Consider the following 23,745-nt stretch of genomic DNA (forward strand, 5'->3'; position numbering starts at 1 on the left):
GTGAAATACCTGCCTTAATGACCACAATATCGGTGTGAATATAATGGTATTAAGTTCTGGATGTATCTTTTTCATTAAAAGGGAATTGGAAGAGAATTGTGTGTTGTACACAGATTTATGATTGATTGTTGTTTTACTTATAATTTGCGAATCAGCCGTGAAAACTGTTACTGGGGAAGTTGATCCCCGAGCCTAAAATCACGCACTCTATGCATTTCAATGTCCGAGAAACGGTTGATTGGATCCAGCGTACTCTATGGAAGATCATTTTCACAGCGTTTGTAAAAAAGGATGGTTTTCGGTCAAAAAGATTTCCATAACAGCTTCTGCCGGTTGACATCGCTCAAGATGTGATCGCGCATTTGACTCATGTTGCTAGGAAACGTGAGCGCTTACCAATCAGAGGCGTATCTAAAAATAATTGCTTGTTCTAAAAATAGCTTTCACGGACGTCATCATTGGAACATACCCTAATACTTTCCCTAATACGGGGGATTCGTTCTCTTACATCATGGTCTCTTGAGTGAACTCAGTCCCTACCGCGCTACGATCCTTCAAACGACGCGTTATTTAACCGGCTCCTGGAAAAAGAGTAAATCGAACCCAAGCGAACCCGAACAGAACGTGGAAGGATCGAAGTGCTTTCGCGACTGACAAACGCGGACGGCTGCAATCGAGACTACTTAGACCGTGTTCAACTACCCCTTTGTCACTGTATAATTAAGAATACATTGTCTATATAATTAAAAAAACAGTTTATTTACAATGATTCTATAAATAGAATCGAAGTAGTGATAAATATCAGACTATTTATCACTTATAAAGTTATAAGTGATAAATAGTCTGATAAGTTATTGACGATATTCGATTGAAAATATCTTGGTTAATCGCTTTAATAAGCCGATGGAAATGGATGGTTTGTGTGACTTGCCCATAAGCGGGAGCATAAAATGGCGGCGTGCTTGGTCTTCTTTAATTTATTCATTTAATATGTGAAAGCCTTGATGTAGGTTTCTGATACTGTTGATAAGGTAAAAGCCGTTTATTCTAACTTAGGGGACCATTTGCGTCCGCGGGCTCCACACCCTTGCTCTTGTCACGTACCTCCAGCCCCACCAAAAACGCTGCGCATGGTACGGGGGTGCGCACGGGACGGATGCGACTGAGTTCATCGAGGACGCAAAAAAATCAAAGGACTCGTGTTCGCAAAAAATTAAATAGATTAACAATGGCTCGCCAAAACATTGGCTATCACTAAACCCTTTTAAATTATAATCAAGTTAACAATACTTCATACTATAATTTAGCAATAAAAAAAATATACCAATACCCCCTAAGTCCTAGAAAACTTGTATTCCAGGACATATTTGTATTTAGTTTTGATGAGAATATAATTTTGTCATTGTCTATAATTTTGTCATGTGTAATGGTTTATAAGCCCTTTAGCACACAATTTATTTCTAACTTCAAAGTGCTTAAGGAATTATGTACCAACTTCCCCATCAGGTTTTTTTTCTTACGCATCATGTTGCTAGAAGACATTTCTGCAGTAAAAGATAAAAATAAACCGATTAAAATTGATCTCATTTAAAGGATCATGAATCTAAGCTCTTTTAATTTGATCCTACTTGTCAATCCACCATGTAAGTCATCATTGCTTTGTCGACACTAAAGGCCCACGAGGAATTAAACCATTATATTACATTCGCACCAGGCAATTTTCTAGCCCCTTTTATACAAATTGTATACACTTTCTTTTTTATCAGTCATCAGACTTGAAAACGTCTACTTAACCTTCTTCGTTTCCTCTGCTAAAATCGCAAGTGGAATGAAGTCTCTCCAATAACGGATCGATGGAAAATCAATTAATGTTATGCAAACAAACCCAAACATTAATCATTTCAAACCATTTGTATGTCGGAAATCTGTGCTTTAGATGCTAGCAATTAGTTCAATGTTATAGAAATGTGAAAACATACGAAGTGAAAAAAAGCTATTGCTATCGAGTAATATGTCGTAAACGTTTTCCACTGGAAATGGAAATATTGCACTTGCAAAATGAACCAATGTCCATCGAAAGATCTACAAATATTTGGTGATGTTCGCTTTGCTAAACGAAAAGTTGATTCTATTGTGACAGCAAGCCACGTATTTAAAGTTATTACAATATGAGACCACAATTCGAGTACCATCTGGTTTAACTATGCTGTCCTAGCGGGAGGAAAAAAGAAAATATGGATAACATCGCTACAAGAAGTGTCAGTAGCTCGATGCGAAGTGCTATTTCCGCCAACAATTATAAGAATCATGCATTAGGGAAACAGCTCAAAACATTGGAAGCGGAGAGGGATATGAAACTATTATCGATTCAGGTGAAAAAAGACGATGTCAAGTTTTCGACTTCGCCGAAAATGAAGGTGAAAAAGCTCAAAAGTCTTCCAGCGAACACGAGTTTCGGCGGACAGGAATCGGTAGTGGAGATTGAAAGTGAGGAGCGACTTCGACGTGTTGCAAGCGCAAATCACGCTCTACCGAGCCTAGCAACCTCAACTCCCCCGCGAACGCGGAGAGCAACGCTCGCAACTCAGCCACAAAAACCGCATTCTCCTTCACTACCAAGAAGACTACTCCACTCCGCCTCTAGTGCAAGCCTTTGGGAAACAATTGAACTAAGCCTAGCGGACCGAGAAAGCCAGATAAAATCACCAGCTTCACCACGCTTACTGAACCGGCGGCCAATAACACCAACACTCACTGCGAAACTGTGCTCAGCGGCCTGGACATGTCCTGACCAGGTCTCAAGCACGACACCCCAGGAAGTCACAGCGCATAGGGGACTTGCTATCAGACCGCTCTCACGAAATTCACCACAAAATACCAGCGGCAAAGAAAAACGCAAGCAGTCTACTGCTGTATTCTCACGCCTCTACCAAGCGCCGGAACCGCGCAAGCGAATACTGGAAACTGGTGGCTTTGCACACAAGTCCACCGACCTGCCGCTGCCACCAACATCATACCGACTGGAACGCCGTAGGAGGTCGGTGAGTTTGCCGGACTTGTCCGACATGTTGGACAATCTTCGCGAGTGTCGCTACCTCAGAAAAAGTGTCGATGGCGACGATGACGATGTGTTTTTAAACGAGAAGAAATAAAAAACCTTTGTTCTGCGCGTTGGCTTCTTGAGCGAAATTTGATTTTGAACTTTGGACAAGAAGAACTTTTTTTTACCACCGGAATAGCCATGCAGTATTATAAGAGTCGAGTTTTAGTTTTTAATGCATAGAAGTTCCTTCTGTTTAAGATGTTTGATTTATTAAAATAAATTGGGTATAAAAGCCACATTTTGCCTTGATCACTCCATTGGGCTCCATGATGATACATCGAAGAATAATGCATTAAACGAAAATGCGTGACTCAAAATATATTTTTTTCGGCGATAACGAGGCTTTATTATCAGATCGTGTTTGTTTATCCAATACAATAAACATTGTAAGCGCGAACATGAATACAGCTTGATATTGAGTTTATATTCCGCAGGGTATATACACCCCATCTCATTTCCTTGTGCTGCTTCCGTAGACTCGGAAAAGTTATTGGGTGATTATTAGGACGACTAAAAACTTAACTAAGTCGACTAAAAACGCTAGAATAATTAAAAATTACGATACGCAAACAGGGTTTAATAACGGCAGGTGGTATTGTTACCAGTAAATCTGGTAGGCTAAACGCACAAGAATGCTGCGAATAACACAAGAATGCCGCGAATGACACAAGAATGCCGCGAATGACATAAGAATGACACAAGAATGACGCAAATCGTTTTGCCATGTCCTTATTTTCGAGATTTAGTCTACATTATTATGGTGACCGGAGAAATTGAAACTGTTTGTCAGGGGATTGGGAAATCGGGATTGGCATCAATTTCTCAAAAGTGCTTATTGCGCGCCAGGGATGATGACCATCTGACGGCACAGTATCAACAGTAGGTAAATATCTAAACCATTGGAGAAAGACAAAAGACGCCTCGTAGGCTTTTTCTTAATATGCTGGCGAATGGCGGGTACTGGGATACAATTTTCATCTGTTGGATCGTCGTCGTCGTTTGAAAAAAAAACCCGGATATACATCTGCGATACCCGACACTATTTCTGAAAGCTTTTCCCAGATCGAGTGTTTATTTTTATTTTTATTTTTTTGGCTAATAATCCGGGAGTACCTTTATAACGATATTTCGATTATAATTTTTCGGTATCTTGCCATATCGTTATGTCGAGGTTCCACTGACTTACTGAGAAAACTTTAGATAAGTAATGATACATTATCTTAGGATGCAGCCAAAACATCAGCTCAATAACTACGCGTTCTATTCTTCACTGATGTTATGTCTTGAACAAGAGACCATGAGCACGTGCATGATGTTATCACTACCATGGTGACTGAACGAGCCCCCAAGGAACCAATGGCGCCTTGGTAGACCTCGATATTTTTCACTCTACGTCACAGCGAGCTGTGTGTGGCGTAACCGTATAAGACTTAGGTCTTAAGGGCTAGGAACTTGGTTGCCTCCTTATTAATGCGCGGGTGCCTCGGTGCCTGTGTGTTACACAGTTCGCTAGATAGTGGTGTTGGTGCCGAAATCTCCAGCTTAGCCGTAAAGCTTTAGCTGCCATACGATGATTCAGCGCACGTCTGGATGTATGGTCTATATTTTTTTGCGTTTAAAGTTTGCATAAATACCAGGTTCGATCCGAGGGTATATTTTTTTATTTCATTTTCCCTTACCTGTTTTTTTTTTAAAGCATCTAATTCATTTTTGTGTTCGAAGTTCTTTTAAATGGATTCTTCGCTTAATTTCCTTCCAAGGTATGGACAATACTTAAGTATATGAAACAAAGAACGAGGGCGAGGCCGCGTGACTAACAACCGGAACACACTGGAGAACACCCAAGTAAACATAGGACTTGTAGAGGGGTGAGGACTTGTAGACGAATGAGGACTTGTAGAGGGATGAGGACTTGTAGAGGAATGGGGACTTGTAGAGGTATGAGGACTTGTAGAGGTATGAGGACTTGTAGAGGGATGAGGACTTGTGGAGGGGTGAGGACTTGTAGAGGGATGAGGACTTGCAGAGGGATGAGCACTTGTAGAGGGGTGAAGACTTGTAGAGGGCTGAGGACTTGTAGAGGGATGAGGACTTGTAGAGGGATGAAGACTTGTAGAGGGGCGAGGACTTGTAGAGGGGCGAGGACTTGTGGAGGTGTGAGGACTTGTAGAGGGATGAAGACTTGTAGAGAGGTGAGGACTTGTAGAGGGGTACGATCTCGTAGAGAGATGAGGACTTGTAGAGGGGTGAGGACTTGTAGAGGGATGAGGACTTGCAGAGGGGCGAGGACCTGTAGAGGGATGAGGACTTGTAGGGAGGTGAGGACTTGTAGAGTGGTGAGGACTTGTAGAGAGGTGGGGACTCGTAGAGGGATGAGGACTTGTAGAGGGATGAGGACTTGTAGAGGGATGAGGACTTGTAGAGGGATGAGGACTTGTAGGGAGGTGAGGACTTGTAGAGTGGTGAGGACTTGTAGAGGGATGAGGACTTGTAGAGGGGTGAGGACTTGTAGAGGGCTGAGGACTTGTAGAGGGGGAGGACTTGTAGAGGGATGAGGACTTGTAGAGGGGTGGAGACTTGTAGAGGGGTGAGGACCTGTAGAGGGGAGAGACTGACTTGTAGAGGGGTGAGGACTTGTAGAGGGGCGAGGACTTGTAGAGGGGGGAGGACTTGTACAGAGGTGAGCACTTGTAGAGGGGTGAGGACTTGTAGAGGGCTGAGGACTTGTAGAGGGATGAGGACTTGTAGAGGGGAGAGACTGACTTGTAGAGGGCAGAGACTGACTTGCAGAGGGCTGAGGACTTGTAGAAGGATGAGGACTTGTAGGGGGGCGAGGACTTGTGGAGGCGTGAGGACTTGTGGAGGGGTGAGGACTTGTAGAGTGATGAGGACTTGTAGAGGGGTGAGGACCTGTAGAGGGATGAGGACTTGTAGAGGGAGGAGGACTTGTAGAGGGAGGAGGACTTGTAGAGGAATGAGGACTTGTAGAGGGGTGAGGACCTGTAGAGGGATGAGGACTTGTAGAGGGATGAGGACTTGTAGAGGGGTGGGGACTTGTAGAGGGGTGAGGACTTGTAGAGAGGTGAGGACTTGTAGAGAGGTGAGGACTTGTAGAGAGGTGAGGACTTGTAGAGTTATGACGACTTGTAGAGGGGCGAGGACATGTAGAGGGATGAGGACTTGTAGAGGGATGAGGACTTGTAGAGGGAGGAGGACTTGTAGAGGAATGAGGACTTGTAGAGGGGTGAGGACCTGTAGAGGGATGAGGACTTGTAGAGGGATGAGGACTTGTAGGGAGGTGAGGACTTGTAGAGTGGTGAGGACTTTTAGAGGGGTGGGGACCTGTAGAGGGATGAGTACTTGTAGGGGGTGAGGACTTGTAGAGGGGTGAGGACTTGTAGAGGGGTGGGGACTCGTAGAGGGATGAGGACTTGTAGAGGGATGAGGACTTGTAGAGGGATGAGGACTTGTAGAGGGATGAGGACTTGTAGAGGGGTGGGGACTCGTAGAGGGATGAGGACTTGTAGAGGGATGAGGACTTGTAGAGGGATGAGGACTTGTAGAGGGATGAGGACTTGTAGGGAGGTGAGGACTTGTAGAGTGGTGAGGACTTTTAGAGGGGTGGGGACTCGTAGAGGGATGAGGACTTGTAGAGGGATGAGGACTTGTAGACGAATGAGGACTTGTAGAGGGGTGAGGACCTGTAGAGGGGAGAGACTTACTTGTAGAGGGAAGAGACTGACTTGTAGAGGGGTGAGGACTTGTAGAGGGGCGAGGACTTGTAGAGGGGGGAGGACTTGTACAGAGGTGAGCACTTGTAGAGGGGTGAGGACTTGTAGAGGGCTGAGGACTTGTAGAGGGATGAGGACTTGTAGAGGGGTGGAGACTTGTAGAGGGATGAGGACTTGTAGAGGGATGAGGACTTGTGGAGGGGTGAGGACTTGTAGAGTGATGAGGACTTGTAGAGGGGTGAGGACCTGTAGAGGGATGAGGACTTGTAGAGGGATGGGGACTTGTAGAGGGGTGGGGACTTGTAGAGGGGTGAGGACTTGTAGAGAGGTGAGGACTTGTAGAGAGGTGAGGACTTGTAGAGAGGTGAGGACTTGTAGAGTTATGACGACTTGTAGAGGGGTGAGGACATGTAGAGGGATGAGGAATTGTAGAGGGATGAGGACTTGTAGAGGGAGGAGGACTTGTAGAGGAATGAGGACTTGTAGAGGGGTGAGGACCTGTAGAGGGGAGAGACTGACTTGTAGAGGGATGAGGACTTGTAGAGGAATGAGGACTTGTAGAGCTATGAGGACTTGTAGAGGGGAGAGACTGACTTGTAGAGGGGTGAGGACTTGTAGAGGGGCGAGGAGTTGTAGAGGGGTGAGGACTTGTAGAGCTATGAGGACTTGTAGAGGGGAGAGACTGACTTGCAGAGGGGTGAGGACTTGTAGACGAATGAGGACTTGTAGAGCTATGAGGACTTGTAGAGGGCAGAGACTGACTTGCAGAGGGGTGAGGACTTGTAGAGGGGCGAGGAGTTGTAGAGGGGTGAGGACTTGTAGAGGGTGAGGACTTGCAGAGGGGTGAAGACTTGTGGAGGGGCGAGGACTTTTAGAGGGGAGGGACTGACTTGTAGAGGGGCGAGGACTTGTAGAGGTGAGAGACTGACTTGTAGAGGGGCGAGGACTTGTAGAGGTGAGAGAATGACTTGTAGAGGGGCGAGGACTTTTAGAGGGGAAAGACTGACTTGTAGAGGGGCGAGGACTTGTAAACGGGAGAGACTGACTTGCAGAGGGGTGAGGACTTGTAGAGGGGTGAGGACTTGCAGAAGGGTGAGGACTTTTTGAGGGGAGAGGACTTGTAGAGGGGAGAGGACTTGTAGAGGGGGGAGATTGATTTGTAGAGGGGCGAGGACTTTTAGAGGGGAGAGACTGACTTGTAGAGGGGCGAGGACTTGTAGAGGTGAGAGACTGACTTGTAGAGGGGCGAGGACTTGTAGAGGTGAGAGACCGACTTGTAGAGGGGCGAGGACTTTAGAGGGGAGAGACTGACTTGTAGAGGGGCGAGGACTTTTAGAGGGGAGAGACTGACTTGTAGAGGGGCGAGGACATGTAGAGGGGAGAGACTGACTTGCAGAGGGGTAAGGAAAAATTGGTTTTGAATTGGGACGTTGAGTGTCCCCTGATATCATATGAAGGCGAAATATCTCCCCAGCATTTGTGGTACTAAACGTAGACCACCGGCTCGTAAACCGTTAGACGGGAATATCGGACAATCAAAGGCTGGCTCCTAATCAAGTCCTCCGGTTCTTTTGGAAAACAAACCCAAAAGCTATAGGAAAGTAGTGCTCAATGTCTTGGTTGTGTTCTTTATTTTAAATTTTTAACTGTTTCGAATTTGCATTATCCGTGGAATACATCACGATGCTTGTTTACAAGTACAGATACAATGTGCTTAGACCTTGTCAGCAAATGACGACAGGGATTCCTGCAAAAAAATAGTCGTAAAAATTTATCATATGCTATATAAATGTGTATTTTCCATATCGGGCCTGGTACGCCTTATATGGAGTTGGCAGCATCTTGCAATTGCACCATCCCAGAAGACATTGCGACAGAAGCCGATGCCTGCGAAGCAAATTCCAGGTTCATTATATCTATGGACTGCCTGTCTTCATCTGAGCCGTGCTGAGACTGGGACGGAGGGTCTTGCCTGGCGGAGTACGCACGCGCACTAGACATGAGGGATGACGTCGACGTTCCCTCTCCTTCTGAGTCGGACTCGTTTGACTCGACCCCAGGGTCCTTGCCGCTACTGGCGTTGGCTACCATGGAAACAAATGACGTAGTATAGTCAAGAGGGTAGGAAGAAGCGCGCTTGACGCCGTTCACGTTGGATGAGCCGCCGGTGAAGCCAGCAGAGGCCGTGTGCCTGTGGAAGGTACAGTCATTATTCATCAGACGCATAATAAAAACAGTTATGAAATGGAAAAAAGACACTCGTCAATAATCCGGTGTAATTTATCATCTAGATATAGAGTATGCTCGCTAGAACGTCCCCTTACCTGGGGTCAAGCTGATAGATTGTTAATCTAGATATAGAGTATGCTAGCTAGAACGTCCCCTTACCTGGGGTCGAGCTGATAGACTTACCATCTAGATATAGAGTATGCTCGCTAGAACGTCCCCTTACCTGGGGTCAAGCTGATAGATTGTTTATCTAGATATAGAGTATGCTCGCTAGAATGTCCCCTTACCTGGGGTCAAGCTGATAGGTTGTTAATGTAGATATAGAGTATGCTCGCTAGAATGTCCCCTTACCTGGGGTCAAGCTGATAGATTGTTAATCTAGATATAGAGTATGCTCGCTAGAACGTCCCCTTACCTGGGGTCGAGCTGATAGACTTACCATCTAGATATAGAGTATGCTCGCTAGAACGTCCCCTTACCCGGGGTCGAGCTGATAGGTTGTTAATGTAGATATAGAGTATGCTCGCTAGAATGTCCCCTTACCCGGGGTCGAGCTGATAGGTTGTTAATGTAGATATAGAGTATGCTCGCTAGAACGTCCCCTTACCTGGGGTCAAGCTGATAGATTGTTAATCTAGATATAGAGTATGCTCGCTAGAACGTCCCCTTACCTGGGGTCAAGCTGATAGATTGTTAATCTAGATATAGAGTATGCTCGCTAGAACGTCCCCTTACCTGGGGTCAAGCTGATAGGTTGTTAATCTAGATATAGAGTATGCTCGCTAGAACGTCCCCTTACCTGGGGTCAAGCTGATAGATTGTTAATCTAGATATAGAGTATGCTCGCTAGAACGTCCCCTTACCTGGGGTCAAGCTGATAGATTGTTAATCTAGATATAGAGTATGCTCGCTAGAACGTCCCCTTACCTGGGGTCGAGCTGATAGACTTACCATCTAGATATAGAGTATGCTCGCTAGAACGTCCCCTTACCTGGGGTCAAGCTGATAGATTGTTAACCTAGATATACAGTATGCTCGCTAGAACGTCCCCTTACCTGGGGTCAAGCTGATAGATTGTTTATCTAGATATAGAGTATGCTCACTAGAACGTCCCCTTACCTAGGGGCAAGCTGATAGATTGTTAATCTAGATATACAGTATGCTCGCTAGAACGTCCCCTTACCTGGGGTCAAGCTGATAGATTGTTAATCTAGATATAGAGTATGCTCGCTAGAACGTCCCCTTACCTGGGGTCAAGCTGATAGATTGTTAATCTAGATATAGAGTATGTTCGCTAGAACGTCCCCTTACCTGGGGTCGAGCTGATAGGTTGTTAATGTAGATATAGAGTATGCTCGCTAGAATGTCCCCTTACCTGGGGTCAAGCTGATAGATTGTTAATGTAGATATAGAGTATGCTCGCTAGAACGTCCCCTTACCTGGGGTCAAGCTGATAGATTGTTAATCTAGATATAGAGTATGTTCGCTAGAACGTCCCCTTACCCGGGGTCGAGCTGATAGGTTGTTAATGTAGATATAGAGTATGCTCGCTAGAATGTCCCCTTACCTGGGGTCAAGCTGATAGATTGTTCATCTAGATATAGAGTATGCTCGCTAGAACGTCCCCTTACCTGGGGTCGAGCTGATAGATTGTTAATCTAGATATAGAGTATGCTCGCTAGAACGTCCCCTTACCTGGGGTCAAGCTGATAGATTGTTAATCTAGATATAGAGTATGCTCGCTAGAACGTCCCCTTACCTGGGGTCGAGCTGATAGACTTACCATCTAGATATAGAGTATGCTCGCTAGAACGTCCCCTTACCTGGGGTCAAGCTGATAGATTGTTAATGTAGATATAGAGTATGCTCGCTAGAACGTCCCCTTACCTGGGGTCAAGCTGATAGATTGTTAATCTAGATATAGAGTATGTTCGCTAGAACGTCCCCTTACCCGGGGTCGAGCTGATAGGTTGTTAATGTAGATATAGAGTATGCTCGCTAGAATGTCCCCTTACCTGGGGTCAAGCTGATATAATTTATCTAGATATAGAGTATGCTCACTAGAACGTCCCCTTACCTAGGGGCAAGCTGATAGATTGTTAATCTAGATATACAGTATGCTCGCTAGAATGTCCCCTTACCTGGGGTCAAGCTGATAGATTGTTAATCTAGATATAGAGTATGTTCGCTAGAACGTCCCCTTACCTGGGGTCGAGCTGATAGGTTGTTAATGTAGATATAGAGTATGCTCGCTAGAATGTCCCCTTTCCTGGGGTCAAGCTGATAGATTGTTAATGTAGATATAGAGTATGCTCGCTAGAACGTCCCCTTACCTGGGGTCAAGCTGATAGATTGTTAATCTAGATATAGAGTATGTTCGCTAGAACGTCCCCTTACCCGGGGTCGAGCTGATAGGTTGTTAATGTAGATATAGAGTATGCTCGCTAGAATGTCCCCTTACCTGGGGTCAAGCTGATAGATTGTTCATCTAGATATAGAGTATGCTCGCTAGAACGTCCCCTTACCTGGGGTCGAGCTGATAGACTTACCATCTAGATATAGAGTATGCTCGCTAGAACGTCCCCTTACCTGGGGTCAAGCTGATAGATTGTTAACCTAGATATACAGTATGCTCGCTAGAACGTCCCCTTACCTGGGGTCAAGCTGATAGATTGTTTATCTAGATATAGAGTATGCTCACTAGAACGTCCCCTTACCTAGGGGCAAGCTGATAGATTGTTAATCTAGATATACAGTATGCTCGCTAGAACGTCCCCTTACCTGGGGTCAAGCTGATAGATTGTTAATCTAGATATAGAGTATGTTCGCTAGAACGTCCCCTTACCTGGGGTCGAGCTGATAGGTTGTTAATGTAGATATAGAGTATGCTCGCTAGAATGTCCCCTTACCTGGGGTCAAGCTGATAGATTGTTAATGTAGATATAGAGTATGCTCGCTAGAACGTCCCCTTACCTGGGGTCAAGCTGATAGATTGTTAATCTAGATATAGAGTATGTTCGCTAGAACGTCCCCTTACCCGGGGTCGAGCTGATAGGTTGTTAATGTAGATATAGAGTATGCTCGCTAGAATGTCCCCTTACCTGGGGTCAAGCTGATAGATTGTTAATCTAGATATAGAGTAGGCTCGCTAGAACGTCCCCTTACCTGGGGTCAAGCTGATAGATTGTTTATCTAGATATAGAGTATGCTCGCTAGAACGTCCCCTTACCCGGGGTCGAGCTGATAGGTTGTTAATGTAGATATAGAGTATGCTCGCTAGAATGTCCCCTTACCTGGGGTCAAGCTGATAGATTGTTAATCTAGATATAGAGTATGCTCGCTAGAACGTCCCCTTACCTGGGGTCAAGCTGATAGATTGTTAATCTAGATATACAGTATGCTCGCTAGAACGTCCCCTTACCTGGGGTCGAGCTGATAGATTGTTCATCTAGATATAGAGTATGCTCGCTAGAACGTCCCCTTACCCGGGGTCGAGCTGATAGGTTGTTTATGTAGATATAGAGTATGCTCGCTAGAATGTCCCCTTACCTGGGGTCAAGCTGATAGACTTACCATCTAGATATAGAGTATGCTCGCTAGAACGTCCCCTTACCTGGGGTCAAGCTGATAGACTTACCATCTAGATATACAGTATGTTCGCTAGGACGTCCCCTTACCCGGGGTCAAGCTGATAGATTGTTAATGTAGATATAGAGTATGCTCGCTAGAATGTCCCCTTACCTGGGGTCAAGCTGATAGATTGTTAATCTAGATATACAGTATGCTCGCTAGAACGTCCCCTTACCTGGGGTCAAGCTGATAGATTGTTAATCTAGATATAGAGTATGCTCGCTAGAATGTCCCCTTACCTGGGGTCAAGCTGATAGATTGTTAATCTAGATATAGAGTAGGCTCGCTAGAACGTCCCCTTACCTGGGGTCAAGCTGATAGATTGTTCATCTAGATATAGAGTATGCTCGCTAGAACGTCCCCTTACCCGGGGTCGAGCTGATAGGTTGTTAATGTAGATATAGAGTATGCTCGCTAGAATGTCCCCTTACCTGGGGTCAAGCTGATAGATTGTTAATCTAGATATAGAGTATGCTCGCTAGAACGTCCCCTTACCTGGGGTCAAGCTGATAGATTGTTAATCTAGATATAGAGTATGCTCGCTAGAACGTCCCCTTACCTGGGGTCAAGCTGATAGACTTACCATCTAGATATACAGTATGCTCGCTAGAACGTCCCCTTACCTGGGGTCGAGCTGATAGATTGTTCATCTAGATATAGAGTATGCTCGCTAGAACGTCCCCTTACCCGGGGTCGAGCTGATAGGTTGTTTATGTAGATATAGAGTATGCTCGCTAGAATGTCCCCTTACCTGGGGTCAAGCTGATAGACTTACCATCTAGATATAGAGTATGCTCGCTAGAACGTCCCCTTACCTGGGGTCAAGCTGATAGACTTACCATCTAGATATACAGTATGTTCGCTAGGACGTCCCCTTACCCGGGGTCAAGCTGATAGATTGTTAATCTAGATATAGAGTATGCTCGCTAGAATGTCCCCTTACCTGGGGTCAAGCTGATAGATTGTTAATCTAGATATACAGTATGCTCGCTAGAACGTCTCCTTACCTGGGGTCAAGCTGATAGATTGTTAATCTAGATATAGAGTATGCTCGCTAGAATGTCCCCTTACCTGGGGTCGAGCTGATCAAGAGAGAGGACCTGTACACCGGCCACAGCAGCCTTGGCTAGGATCTGACGGCGCACGTGAGAGCGCTCCTCCTGAAAACACAGTAAATGGAGTCAAGAAAAAGCGGCCGTGGACGGTACAATAGCGCTACGGTTAGTTTTAGTGAAATAAATAAGCTTTGCAATTACACAAAATAATCCATCATTATAATTCTCCTCCAATAAAAACCCAAAATATGCTCAGATTATTAGACAAAATCTACCATTTTGGCTCCTAATACAACCGTATAAACAGAATGCATGGGCGGTGCAGGGGTTTAAGAGTTACGCTTGTACGACAATCGTGTTTGTAAAGCTTGCCCCCTGTAGGAATGTCACGCTTAAGCTTACCACTGGCGTTTTCTCAGGCGCCGATGCACGTTTGGCCGTGGATGAGGTGTGTGACCGTCGCGACCATGTCCTAGCCGCCATATTGATGGTCATACTCGTAGTATTTGTAGTGCCGGATTTGGGCCCCGCACGCCCCACGCTATCGTCCTCTGTGTCGAAGGACGTATCGCTCGTACTGTACATATCTGTGTCGGTAGTCGTGGGCGGTGACATGCCTAGGTACTCCATGATCAAGTGCTTCAGTCGTCGGTAAGCCTCATTCAGATCATCTGTGCATCAGGCAGACACGTGCATTAGCTCAGTGGGCATGGCTAGTAAGCCTTGTTCACTATGGGTCACGTGCATTCAGTGGGCGTGGCTAGTAAGCCTTGTTCACTATGGGTCACGTGCATTCAGTGGGCGTGGCTAATAAGCCTTGTTCACTATTGGGTCACATGCATTAGCTCAGTGGGCATGGCTAATAAGACTTGTTCACTATTGGGTCACGTGCATAAGCTCATTGGGCATGGCTAGTAAGCCTTGTTCACTATTGGGTCACGTGCATTCAGTGGGCGTGGCTAGTAAGCCTTGTTTACTATTGGGTCACGTGCATTCAGTGGGCATGGCTAGTAAGCCTTGTTCACTATTGGGTCACGTGCATTCAGTGGGCATGGCTAGTAAGCCTTGTTCACTATTGGGTCACGTGCATTCAGTGGGCGTGGCTAGTAAGCCTTGTTCACTATTGGGTCACGTGCATAAGCTCATTGGGCATGGCTAGTAAGCCTTGTTCACTATTGGGTCACGTGCATTCAGTGGGCGTGGCTAGTAAGCCTTGTTCACTATTGGGTCACGTGCATTGGCTCAGTGGGTATGTCTAGAAAGCCTTGTTCACTATTGGGTCGCGTGCATAAGCTCATTGGGCATGGCTAGTAAGCCTTGTTCACTATTGGGTCGCGTGCATAACAACCATGAACTCGTCTTCTGACTCTGGTCTAGAAGTTCTTAGCTATTTGCTATTCAAAGTCTTTTCAGAGAGATGTTTCCATGTTCATGTTATACATCACGTAAATCTCTCCTGTGTCTAACCTGAGTTGATGGCCATGTCGAAGAAGCCAGGGTTATCTCTGTGTTTACTTAGATACATCTCGACTCTGTCAATAGCGTGGGTGATCTGAGCCTCAGAGTAGTAGCCAAGCTCCTGCATCCTACCCTCATGTGCCTGAGAAATCATAACGAGTTTCAAGGCCTTCATACCCCTGTTTAATCCATGGAATCAATCAATCCCGAACAGACTTGATTCTATGCTTTGAGGAAGCTCAAACCGTATAAAGATGCTTTTGAGCCCTGTCATCAGAACACTTTTTCTGTGAATTCTTTATACTTGTTTCTTAACACTTTCGCACCCCTACAAACCTCACGTATCGTACCTTGCGATTTATTGGGACCACCAGCACATACCGAGGCTCGAAGTACGTGTTTTTGAAACTCAGCACGCCCTGAAAAGAGGTTTAGCAAAACTCAGTTGAAAGATGACAAATACATGACTTACATTTTAAACTGTATCTTGATGATTGGGAAAGGGGTATGTGTAGTCATAAACTATCATATGGATGGATAGTATTTGTAGGAGTGTGTGAAGTCATAGCTATCATATGAATGGATAGTATTTTACGACCCTTTAATAAAAAATGACCTACTTTTTTGTAGGAGTCACCCTGTGCACCCCCCTCCCCACCACCACTGTGTAAGTTCCTTTTTTACTACTCTACAGTTCAATGTCAAGAAGGGGTTACTGGCTTTACTGTAGCATACATTTGCATCTATTTATTATTTCTACTAAGAGTGAAGATGATTTAGTACCTCAAGCTCCATGGTGAAGACAGCAGCTAGACCTTCCCTGGCAACACATTCAACAGCCTCACGCGTCACACCGTACAGAAAGCCGCCCACCTGACATGTCTCCAGGAACAGACCCTGTCATCACAAGGCATTATCGTCAACCCCCATAAGAGACTCTGTCATCACAAGGCATTATGGTCAATCCCCATAACAGACCCTGTCATCACAAGGCATTATGGTCAATCCCCATAACAGACTCTGTCATCACAAGGCATTATGGTCAATCCCCATAACAGACTCTGTCATCACAAGGCATTATGGTCAATCCCCATAACAGACCCTGTCATCACAAGGCATTATGGTCAATCCCCATAACAGACCCTGTCATCACAAGGCATTATGGTCAATCCCCATAACAGACCCTGTCATCACAAGGCATTATGGTCAATCCCCATAACAGACCCTGTCATCACAAGGCATTATGGTCAATCCCCATAACAGACCCTGTCATCACAAGGCATTATGGTCAATCCCCATAACAGACCCTGTCATCACAAGGCATTATGGTCAATCCCCATAACAGACCCTGTCATCACAAGGCATTATGGTCAACCCCCATAACAGACCCTGTCATCACAAGGCATAATGGGTCAATCCCCATAACAGACCCTGTCATCACAAGGCATTATGGTCAATCCCCATAACAGACCCTGTCATCACAAGGCATTATGGTCAATCCCCATAACAGACCCTGTCATCACAAGGCATTATGGTCAACCCCCATAACAGACCCTGTCATCACAAGGCATAATGGTCAATCCCCATAACAGACCCTGTCATCACAAGGCATTATGGTCAATCCCCATAACAGACCCTGTCATCACAAGGCATTATCGTCAACCCCCATAACAGACCCTGTCATCACAAGGCATTATGGTCAATCCCCATAACAGACCCTGTCATCACAAGGCATTATGGTCAACCCCCATAACAGACCCTGTCATCACAAGGCATTATGGTCAATCCCCATAACAGACCCTGTCATCACAAGGCATTATGGTCAACCCCCATAACAGACCCTGTCATCACAAGGCATTATGGTCAATCCCCATAACAGACCCTGTCATCACAAGGCATTATGGTCAATCCCCATAACAGACCCTGTCATCACAAGGCATTATGGTCAATCCCCATAACAAACCCTGTCATCACAAGGCATTATGGTCAATCCCCTTAACATGGCACAATTTAAACCACTGAGAAGGAAAGGTGATCAAAGCAAACGAAAGGTTAAGTAAATAAATATACTGACCGACATGACTCCATGTTCAAACTCCTCTTTATTCACAAAGAAATAATCCTGACCATGCTCTTCCTTCTTGCGCGGTGGACGTGTGGTATGCGACACTCTTCAAATAAAAGATACTTACATAAACAAGGGGAGAAAAAAAGGACAATCAAACCACCCTAACATTCCTCCAAGTCTTATTATTGAGATTTTGAGGGTTTTTTTGCACTCTACCAACAATTTTCAGATGTTAACCCCATCTCAATCATCCATCCTGCTGTACTTTCTGATTGGTCAATGCATGTGTCTTTTGGCATACTATGTTTAGATGGTGTCATAGTGTCACCAAAAAAAATTCAAGGATTGTAGATGGAATGCCTGATCTAGTTTATCGCCTGGGCATAATAACCTTGGGTTCACAGAATACTCAAAATTGCAATAATTGTTTACATACTATAGAAATAATTATTTTCTTTTCAATAACACATGCAGACACATAAGTTCCTATTTAGGTTTTGGAGTTCTTTAAACTTACCCAATTCCAAAGAAGTCTGGGAACTCCTGACAAAGGCGTCTTGCCAGGTGTCTTTTGCCTGCACCACTTGGTCCACACAGGATCAGCATAGGGTAGGGTGTGTCCACACTAGGTAGGGTACTTTAAATGGGATATTATATCAGTACACAGCATAGGGTAGGGTGTGTACACACTAGGGAGGGTACTGTAAATGGGAATATTATATCAGTACACAGCATAGGGTAGGTTGTGTCCACACTAGGTAGAGTACTGTACATAGAATATTATATCAGTACACAGCATAGGGTAGGGTGTGTCCACACTAGGTAGGGTACTTTAAATGGGATATTATATCAGTACACAGCATAGGGTAGGGTGTGTCCACACTAGGTAGGGTACTTTAAATGGGATATTATATCAGTACACAGCATAGGGTAGGGTGTGTACACACTAGGGAGGGTACTGTAAATGGGGATATTATATCAGTACACAGTATAGGGTAGGGTGTGTCCACACTAGGTAGGGTACTGTAAATGGGATATTATATCAGTACACAGCATAGGGTAGGGTGTATCCACACTAGGGAGGGTACTGTACATAGAATATTATATCAGTACACAGCATAGGGTAGGGTGTGTACACACTAGGGAGGGTACTGTAAATGGGATATTATATCAGTACACAGCATAGGGTAGGGTGTGTCCACACTAGGTAGGGTACTGTAAATGGGAATATTATATCAGTACACAGCATAGGGTAGGGTGTGTCCACACTAGGGAGGGTACTGTAAATGGGATATTATATCAGTACACAGCATAGGGTAGGGTGTGACCACACTAGGGAGGGTACTGTAAATGGGATATTATATCAGTACACAGCATAGGGTAGGGTGTGTCCACACTAGGGAGGGTACTGTAAATGGGAATATTATATCAGTACACAGCATAGGGTAGGGTGTGTCCACACTAGGGGGGTACTGTAAATGGGAATATTATATCAGTACACAGCATAGGGTAGGGTGTGTACACACTAGGTAGGGTACTGTAAATGGGATATTATATCAGTACACAGCATAGGGTAGGGTGTGTCCACACTAGGTAGAGTACTGTACATAGAATATTATATCAGTACACAGCATAGGGTAGGGTGTGTCCACACTAGGGGGGTACTGTAAATGGGATATTATATCAGTACACAGCATAGGGTAGGGTGTGTCCACACTAGGTAGAGTACTGTAAATGGGATATTATATCAGTACACAGTATAGGGTAGGGTGTGTCCACACTAGGGGGGTACTGTAAATGGGAATATTATATCAGTACACAGCATAGGGTAGGGTGTGTACACACTAGGTAGAGTACTGTAAATGGGATATTATATCAGTACACAGTATAGGGTAGGGTGTGTCCACACTAGGGGGGTACTGTAAATGGGAATATTATATCAGTACACAGTATAGGGTAGGGTGTGTCCACACTAGGGGGGTACTGTAAATGGGAATATTATATCAGTACACAGCATAGGGTAGGGTGTGTCCACACTAGGGGGGTACTGTAAATGGGATATTATATCAGTACACAGCATAGGGTAGGGTGTGTCCACACTAGGTAGGGTACTGTAAATGGGAATATTATATCAGTACACAGCATAGGGTAGGGTGTGTACACACTAGGTAGAGTACTGTAAATGGGATATTATATCACAACACAGTATAGGGTAGGGTGTGTCCACACTAGGGAGGGTACTGTAAATGGGATATTATATCAGTACACAGCATAGGGTAGGGTGTGTACACACTAGGTAGAGTACTGTAAATGGGATATTATATCAGTACACAGCATAGGGTAGGGTGTGTCCACACTAGGTAGGGTACTGTACATAGAATATTATATCAGTACACAGCATAGGGTAGGGTGTGTCCACACTAGGGAGGGTACTGTAAATGGGAATATTATATCAGTACACAGCATAGGGTAGGGTGTGTACACACTAGGGAGGGTACTGTAAATGTGAATATTATATCAGTACACAGCATAGGGTAGGGTGTGTCCACACTAGGGAGGGTACTGTACTGTGCTGGCTGGTACACTTAACTATCATATATAAATGGTACACTTAACTATCATATATAAATGGTACACTTAACTATCATATATAAATGGTACACTTAACTATCATATATAAATGGTACACTTAACTATCATATATAAATGGTACACTTAACTATCATATATAAATGGTACACTTACCTATCATATATAGTCACTGGCTGCAAAAGAGACCTAACGACATGAAGCATATGATCACGTGCTGCGACGACCTCCATTGGAGGACTGTACATGTTCATTGCAGCAATCTGAAAACAAAATCAACCAAAGAAATGAGGATCCATCGCCCAGAGACAAGAATATTGAGTTTAAAACCCCACCTTCTCTTCTGGGGTAACTTTTGACTTGTCCAGTTCAAGAAGAGTTTGAATCCTGAACAGCAGAGACAGTCGATAGTCTGGCAAACTCTGAAAAACAATTCATAATAATGACATATGTTTGTTTGTTAGATGAAGGAATGCAAGAAGCAAGGGTGTTCCAAACTCCAAATAGGCTTTAAAAGGAAGGTTTACACAATTAAATAAAGGTTTAAGGTAGTTCTGATTTCGGAACATGTGTTTGTCTTGGTTGAGGGAGCTATGACTGGCTTGGGGTATAAATACTGTAGAGTGATTCTGGTGACAGATCTACCTGTATTGGGTTACTCTGCAGATTCAGGTTCCTCAGCAGCTTTAGCTCTCTGATGTATCGTACCTCAGCAATGTCAATAATCTGAGAAAACAGCACAGTATTGGGGGTTATAGGTATTATGTATCCGGCTCGGTTAAAAGCCCAATAATAGAATTGTGGGTATTGTTAGTCTTATAACCCCAGATATTCCAGAATTTGAAAAGCTTTGATGAGGTTCAGTCAATGTAGTGATAGATCAGGTAAATGTATTCCTCCTTATCAAGGCTGGTAAGAACAGTGCAGGGGATAAGTATTTTATTACCTGGTTTTCCTGCAAATCAACTTCTTGGAGCATTGGGTGGCCCTGCAGCCCTTTCATACTCCTGATGCAGTTGGATGCCAAGTTCAGTTTCTGCCCAATGAAAAGCACACTCAAAATTATTTTGGACTCCATAATGTACAGAGTTAGTCATTGATGCAAGAAATGTCAGAGTGACCTTACTTGAAGGGTTTTCAGTGTCTCCAGGTTTTCAATCTTTTTAATATTGTTATGACTCTGAAAAATAACAGCAAAATGTCACTTCCAGAGCGATGTCGGTAGCCCTGCTTTGTACTCAACAAACCTGACCGTGACTAAATTCCTGTCAAGGGCATTGCTACTGTACCTGTGTATACCAATAAGTTGGCATATCTAATTAAGCACAATCTGTTATGTAGTGAGTCACATACCAAATCCAATACGTGTAATAAGAGATTTTCCAGGTTTGCAATTCTCTCAACTCTGTTGTGCATCAAAAGCAGATGAGACAGCTTGTGGCATCCAGACAACCCCTGGATTTCTGTTATTTTATTATCTGCTCAAAGGTTAAGCAACTTTTGTACAGTACTTTTATCAGGGTTATACAAATCAACAATGGGTTCATACATAATTTATTTATTTATTTATTTATTTAACTTTGTCCACTATAAATTAATTAAATTACACAAAAGTACAAATAGTAGACTGGGACACCACAAACAGCATAACCGATTACTGTGGGCCCCCCTACCCTAGGGCATAAAAAAGGCCTATTCTTAAGGAAGAGTCACATAACATCACATCATTTTGTATATGCTGTACAGTCTCTATACCTTGTACTGTACCATTTCCATTGCAAATTCTGCCATGTATCACTACTATAAGACCTACATCTAATGACCAGTTCTTGCATTTGTACACATATGCAACACAAGGCCAATGTCACAAACCTTTGAGCTGTTATTTATACAGTACATAAAGAGGTCTTTTGTATGTATGTATGTGAGGGACATATGGCTTTGAGGTGAAAACTAAAGCATATATTCAGGATAAAAGGATACAGTTCAAGTTAAGTTTGACAAGTGAGTGGTGTAGCGAGAGGTCGGGGAGCTCCTCTACCTCATTATGAGACAAATTCACCTCCTAAAAAACACAAGCAATAAATGATAATTATACTATAGATACATACTCTTGATCTATGGCTCAAAGGGAGATGGGTGGTTTATTGTATATGATGGTTATGCCCACCTTCAAAATAAAAATAAAAATTTATAACATTGGAAACATAATGTGCTTTCTTTCTTAGTTCATAAACAGCTCCACACTCCTGTCCCTTGGACACTCGTAATTTGTGCACTCTGATTGGTCAAAGGGCCAATTTTTATTAGAGGAAACACACACGCTGGCATCAGCATGCTCCCCAAAACTTGATTGTAATGAAAGAAAACATTTTCATTGTGTTGTATAAAACAAATAAATCTCATTTTTTGTGCATCTGTCCTCTACATCAGTCATGCAACTCCACTGGGTCTCATTGCTTAGTTTTTTCGTTTACAATATGATGTACTGTGACATCATCTTTGCATCTATTAGCAATTAGAGGACGGACCCATGCAAAAATTAGATCTTTTTGTTAATTCTGAAATGTGAGCTAGGATTCGTGACCTACCCTTAGCGCCAGGGGCGGTGTGAAGTCAAGAACTGTTGTGAGCTTATTATGGGAGACATCAAGTGTGATCAGGTTTGGCATGTTACCCAAAGCTGTCAAATCTACAAACAAAGGAAGAGCCATAATAAGTATTGCTTGGGGTGACTGCTTGGTTTGACAGTATTATCAGTTTACCTGTAAGGGAGTTATGAGACAATATTACAGTCTGCAGATGCACATAGTCTCCAAGAGGTGTAATGTCAGTCAGGTCAGAACCCTGAAAGAAGCAGAAAATGATAATATTAAATAAAAACACAGCACATTTGGTCATTTTTATCTAATGATACATAGATTGTATTTAATAGCTAAAATAAATAGAAGTACAATTATTGCATATGAAGATCATAAGGATACAGTTTTATATTCCTGAATCTATAAAATGTACCAGTTATCTGGATTCATAGATTTTATTCAAGTTAATCTTACTGAACAGTTGGATATAATGATTGATTCTTACCGGCAAGAAGAGAGTAAGGTAGACTTGCATTGTACCATCAGCTGAGCGACCAAGCTGTGACAAGCCACCAGCAATCTTGTCATCATTCAGGCCTCCCTCATATTCCTGGCAAATCTATCAAAGGGAACAAAAGTAGAGTTACTTCCATTATAACAATAATATAACTATAAAAATATAAATTAAAAAAGATACTCAAAACACTTTTTAGAAATACTTGCAAGAATTTGGAGGAATTTTACATGGATAGGAATACTTCTGTCATTTGAATTCTTAGATAAATACATTCAGGTATCACGGGCTCAAAATCACCCTTTCTTCCGATAGGGCATACATATACAGTGTACATAGGTACGAGACATCATTGCCAGATTTGCTTGATAGTGGCATTTATATAATTCAAGTTAAAGTTAAAGAAAACTAAGTTTTTGAATTAAAATCCATATTTTTTTACAACGCTGACTATCTCACCGTTTCCTCCTCTTCCCCATCAGCCTTGCTTTCCGCGATCTCTGCTCTGCTCGTCTGTTCCTCGGTTTGTTGTTGTACGGGGGAAATCGGATCAACATTCACTTCCCCGGTATTTGGTGGCTCACTGAGACCCGATGCGGTATTTTGTGGCCCTCCTGAAACCGGAGTTTCACTCTTACTTGCGTTCTTATCTTCTTCCTTCACGGTCATATCGAAGAACCGAAGAGTTCGCTGTAAAAAAGTTTAAAAACGCTACAGAATTTGTCTTCACTTGACCAAACTGGCCGCCATTTTGTTTGTAGTGCCTGGCAACCAACACTCGAATCC

General features: G+C 43.8%; 2 protein-coding genes across 2 annotated transcripts; one reads left to right on the top strand and one right to left on the bottom strand.

Annotated features, from left to right (window-relative positions):
• Positions 1-1,777: 1,777 nt before the first annotated feature.
• Positions 1,778-3,339, top strand: LOC5516334. Its single transcript, XM_001636353.3, has one exon. The coding sequence runs from the start codon at positions 2,235-2,237 to the stop codon at positions 3,150-3,152; it is 918 nt and encodes a 305-aa protein (XP_001636403.1). The 5' UTR covers positions 1,778-2,234; the 3' UTR covers positions 3,153-3,339.
• Positions 3,340-8,448: 5,109 nt separating this feature from the next.
• LOC116620347 (leucine-rich repeat and guanylate kinase domain-containing protein) lies at positions 8,449-23,739 on the bottom strand. The gene is made up of 19 exons (XM_032386130.2): positions 23,419-23,739; positions 22,951-23,064; positions 22,629-22,710; positions 22,455-22,555; positions 21,847-21,928; positions 21,217-21,341; positions 20,990-21,043; positions 20,810-20,899; positions 20,509-20,589; positions 20,199-20,285; positions 20,020-20,126; positions 17,792-17,911; positions 17,281-17,377; positions 15,990-16,103; positions 15,557-15,625; positions 15,216-15,348; positions 14,151-14,419; positions 13,765-13,853; positions 8,449-9,025 (listed from the first exon to the last, which is right to left on the bottom strand). Exons 1-19 carry the CDS (start codon positions 23,626-23,628, stop codon positions 8,656-8,658), a joined length of 2,394 nt encoding a protein of 797 aa, XP_032242021.1. The 5' UTR covers positions 23,629-23,739; the 3' UTR covers positions 8,449-8,655.
• Positions 23,740-23,745: the final 6 nt, after the last annotated feature.

This window comes from Nematostella vectensis, chromosome 1, assembly GCF_932526225.1.
Source record: "Nematostella vectensis chromosome 1, jaNemVect1.1, whole genome shotgun sequence".
Classification (NCBI taxonomy): Eukaryota; Metazoa; Cnidaria; class Anthozoa; order Actiniaria; family Edwardsiidae; genus Nematostella; species Nematostella vectensis.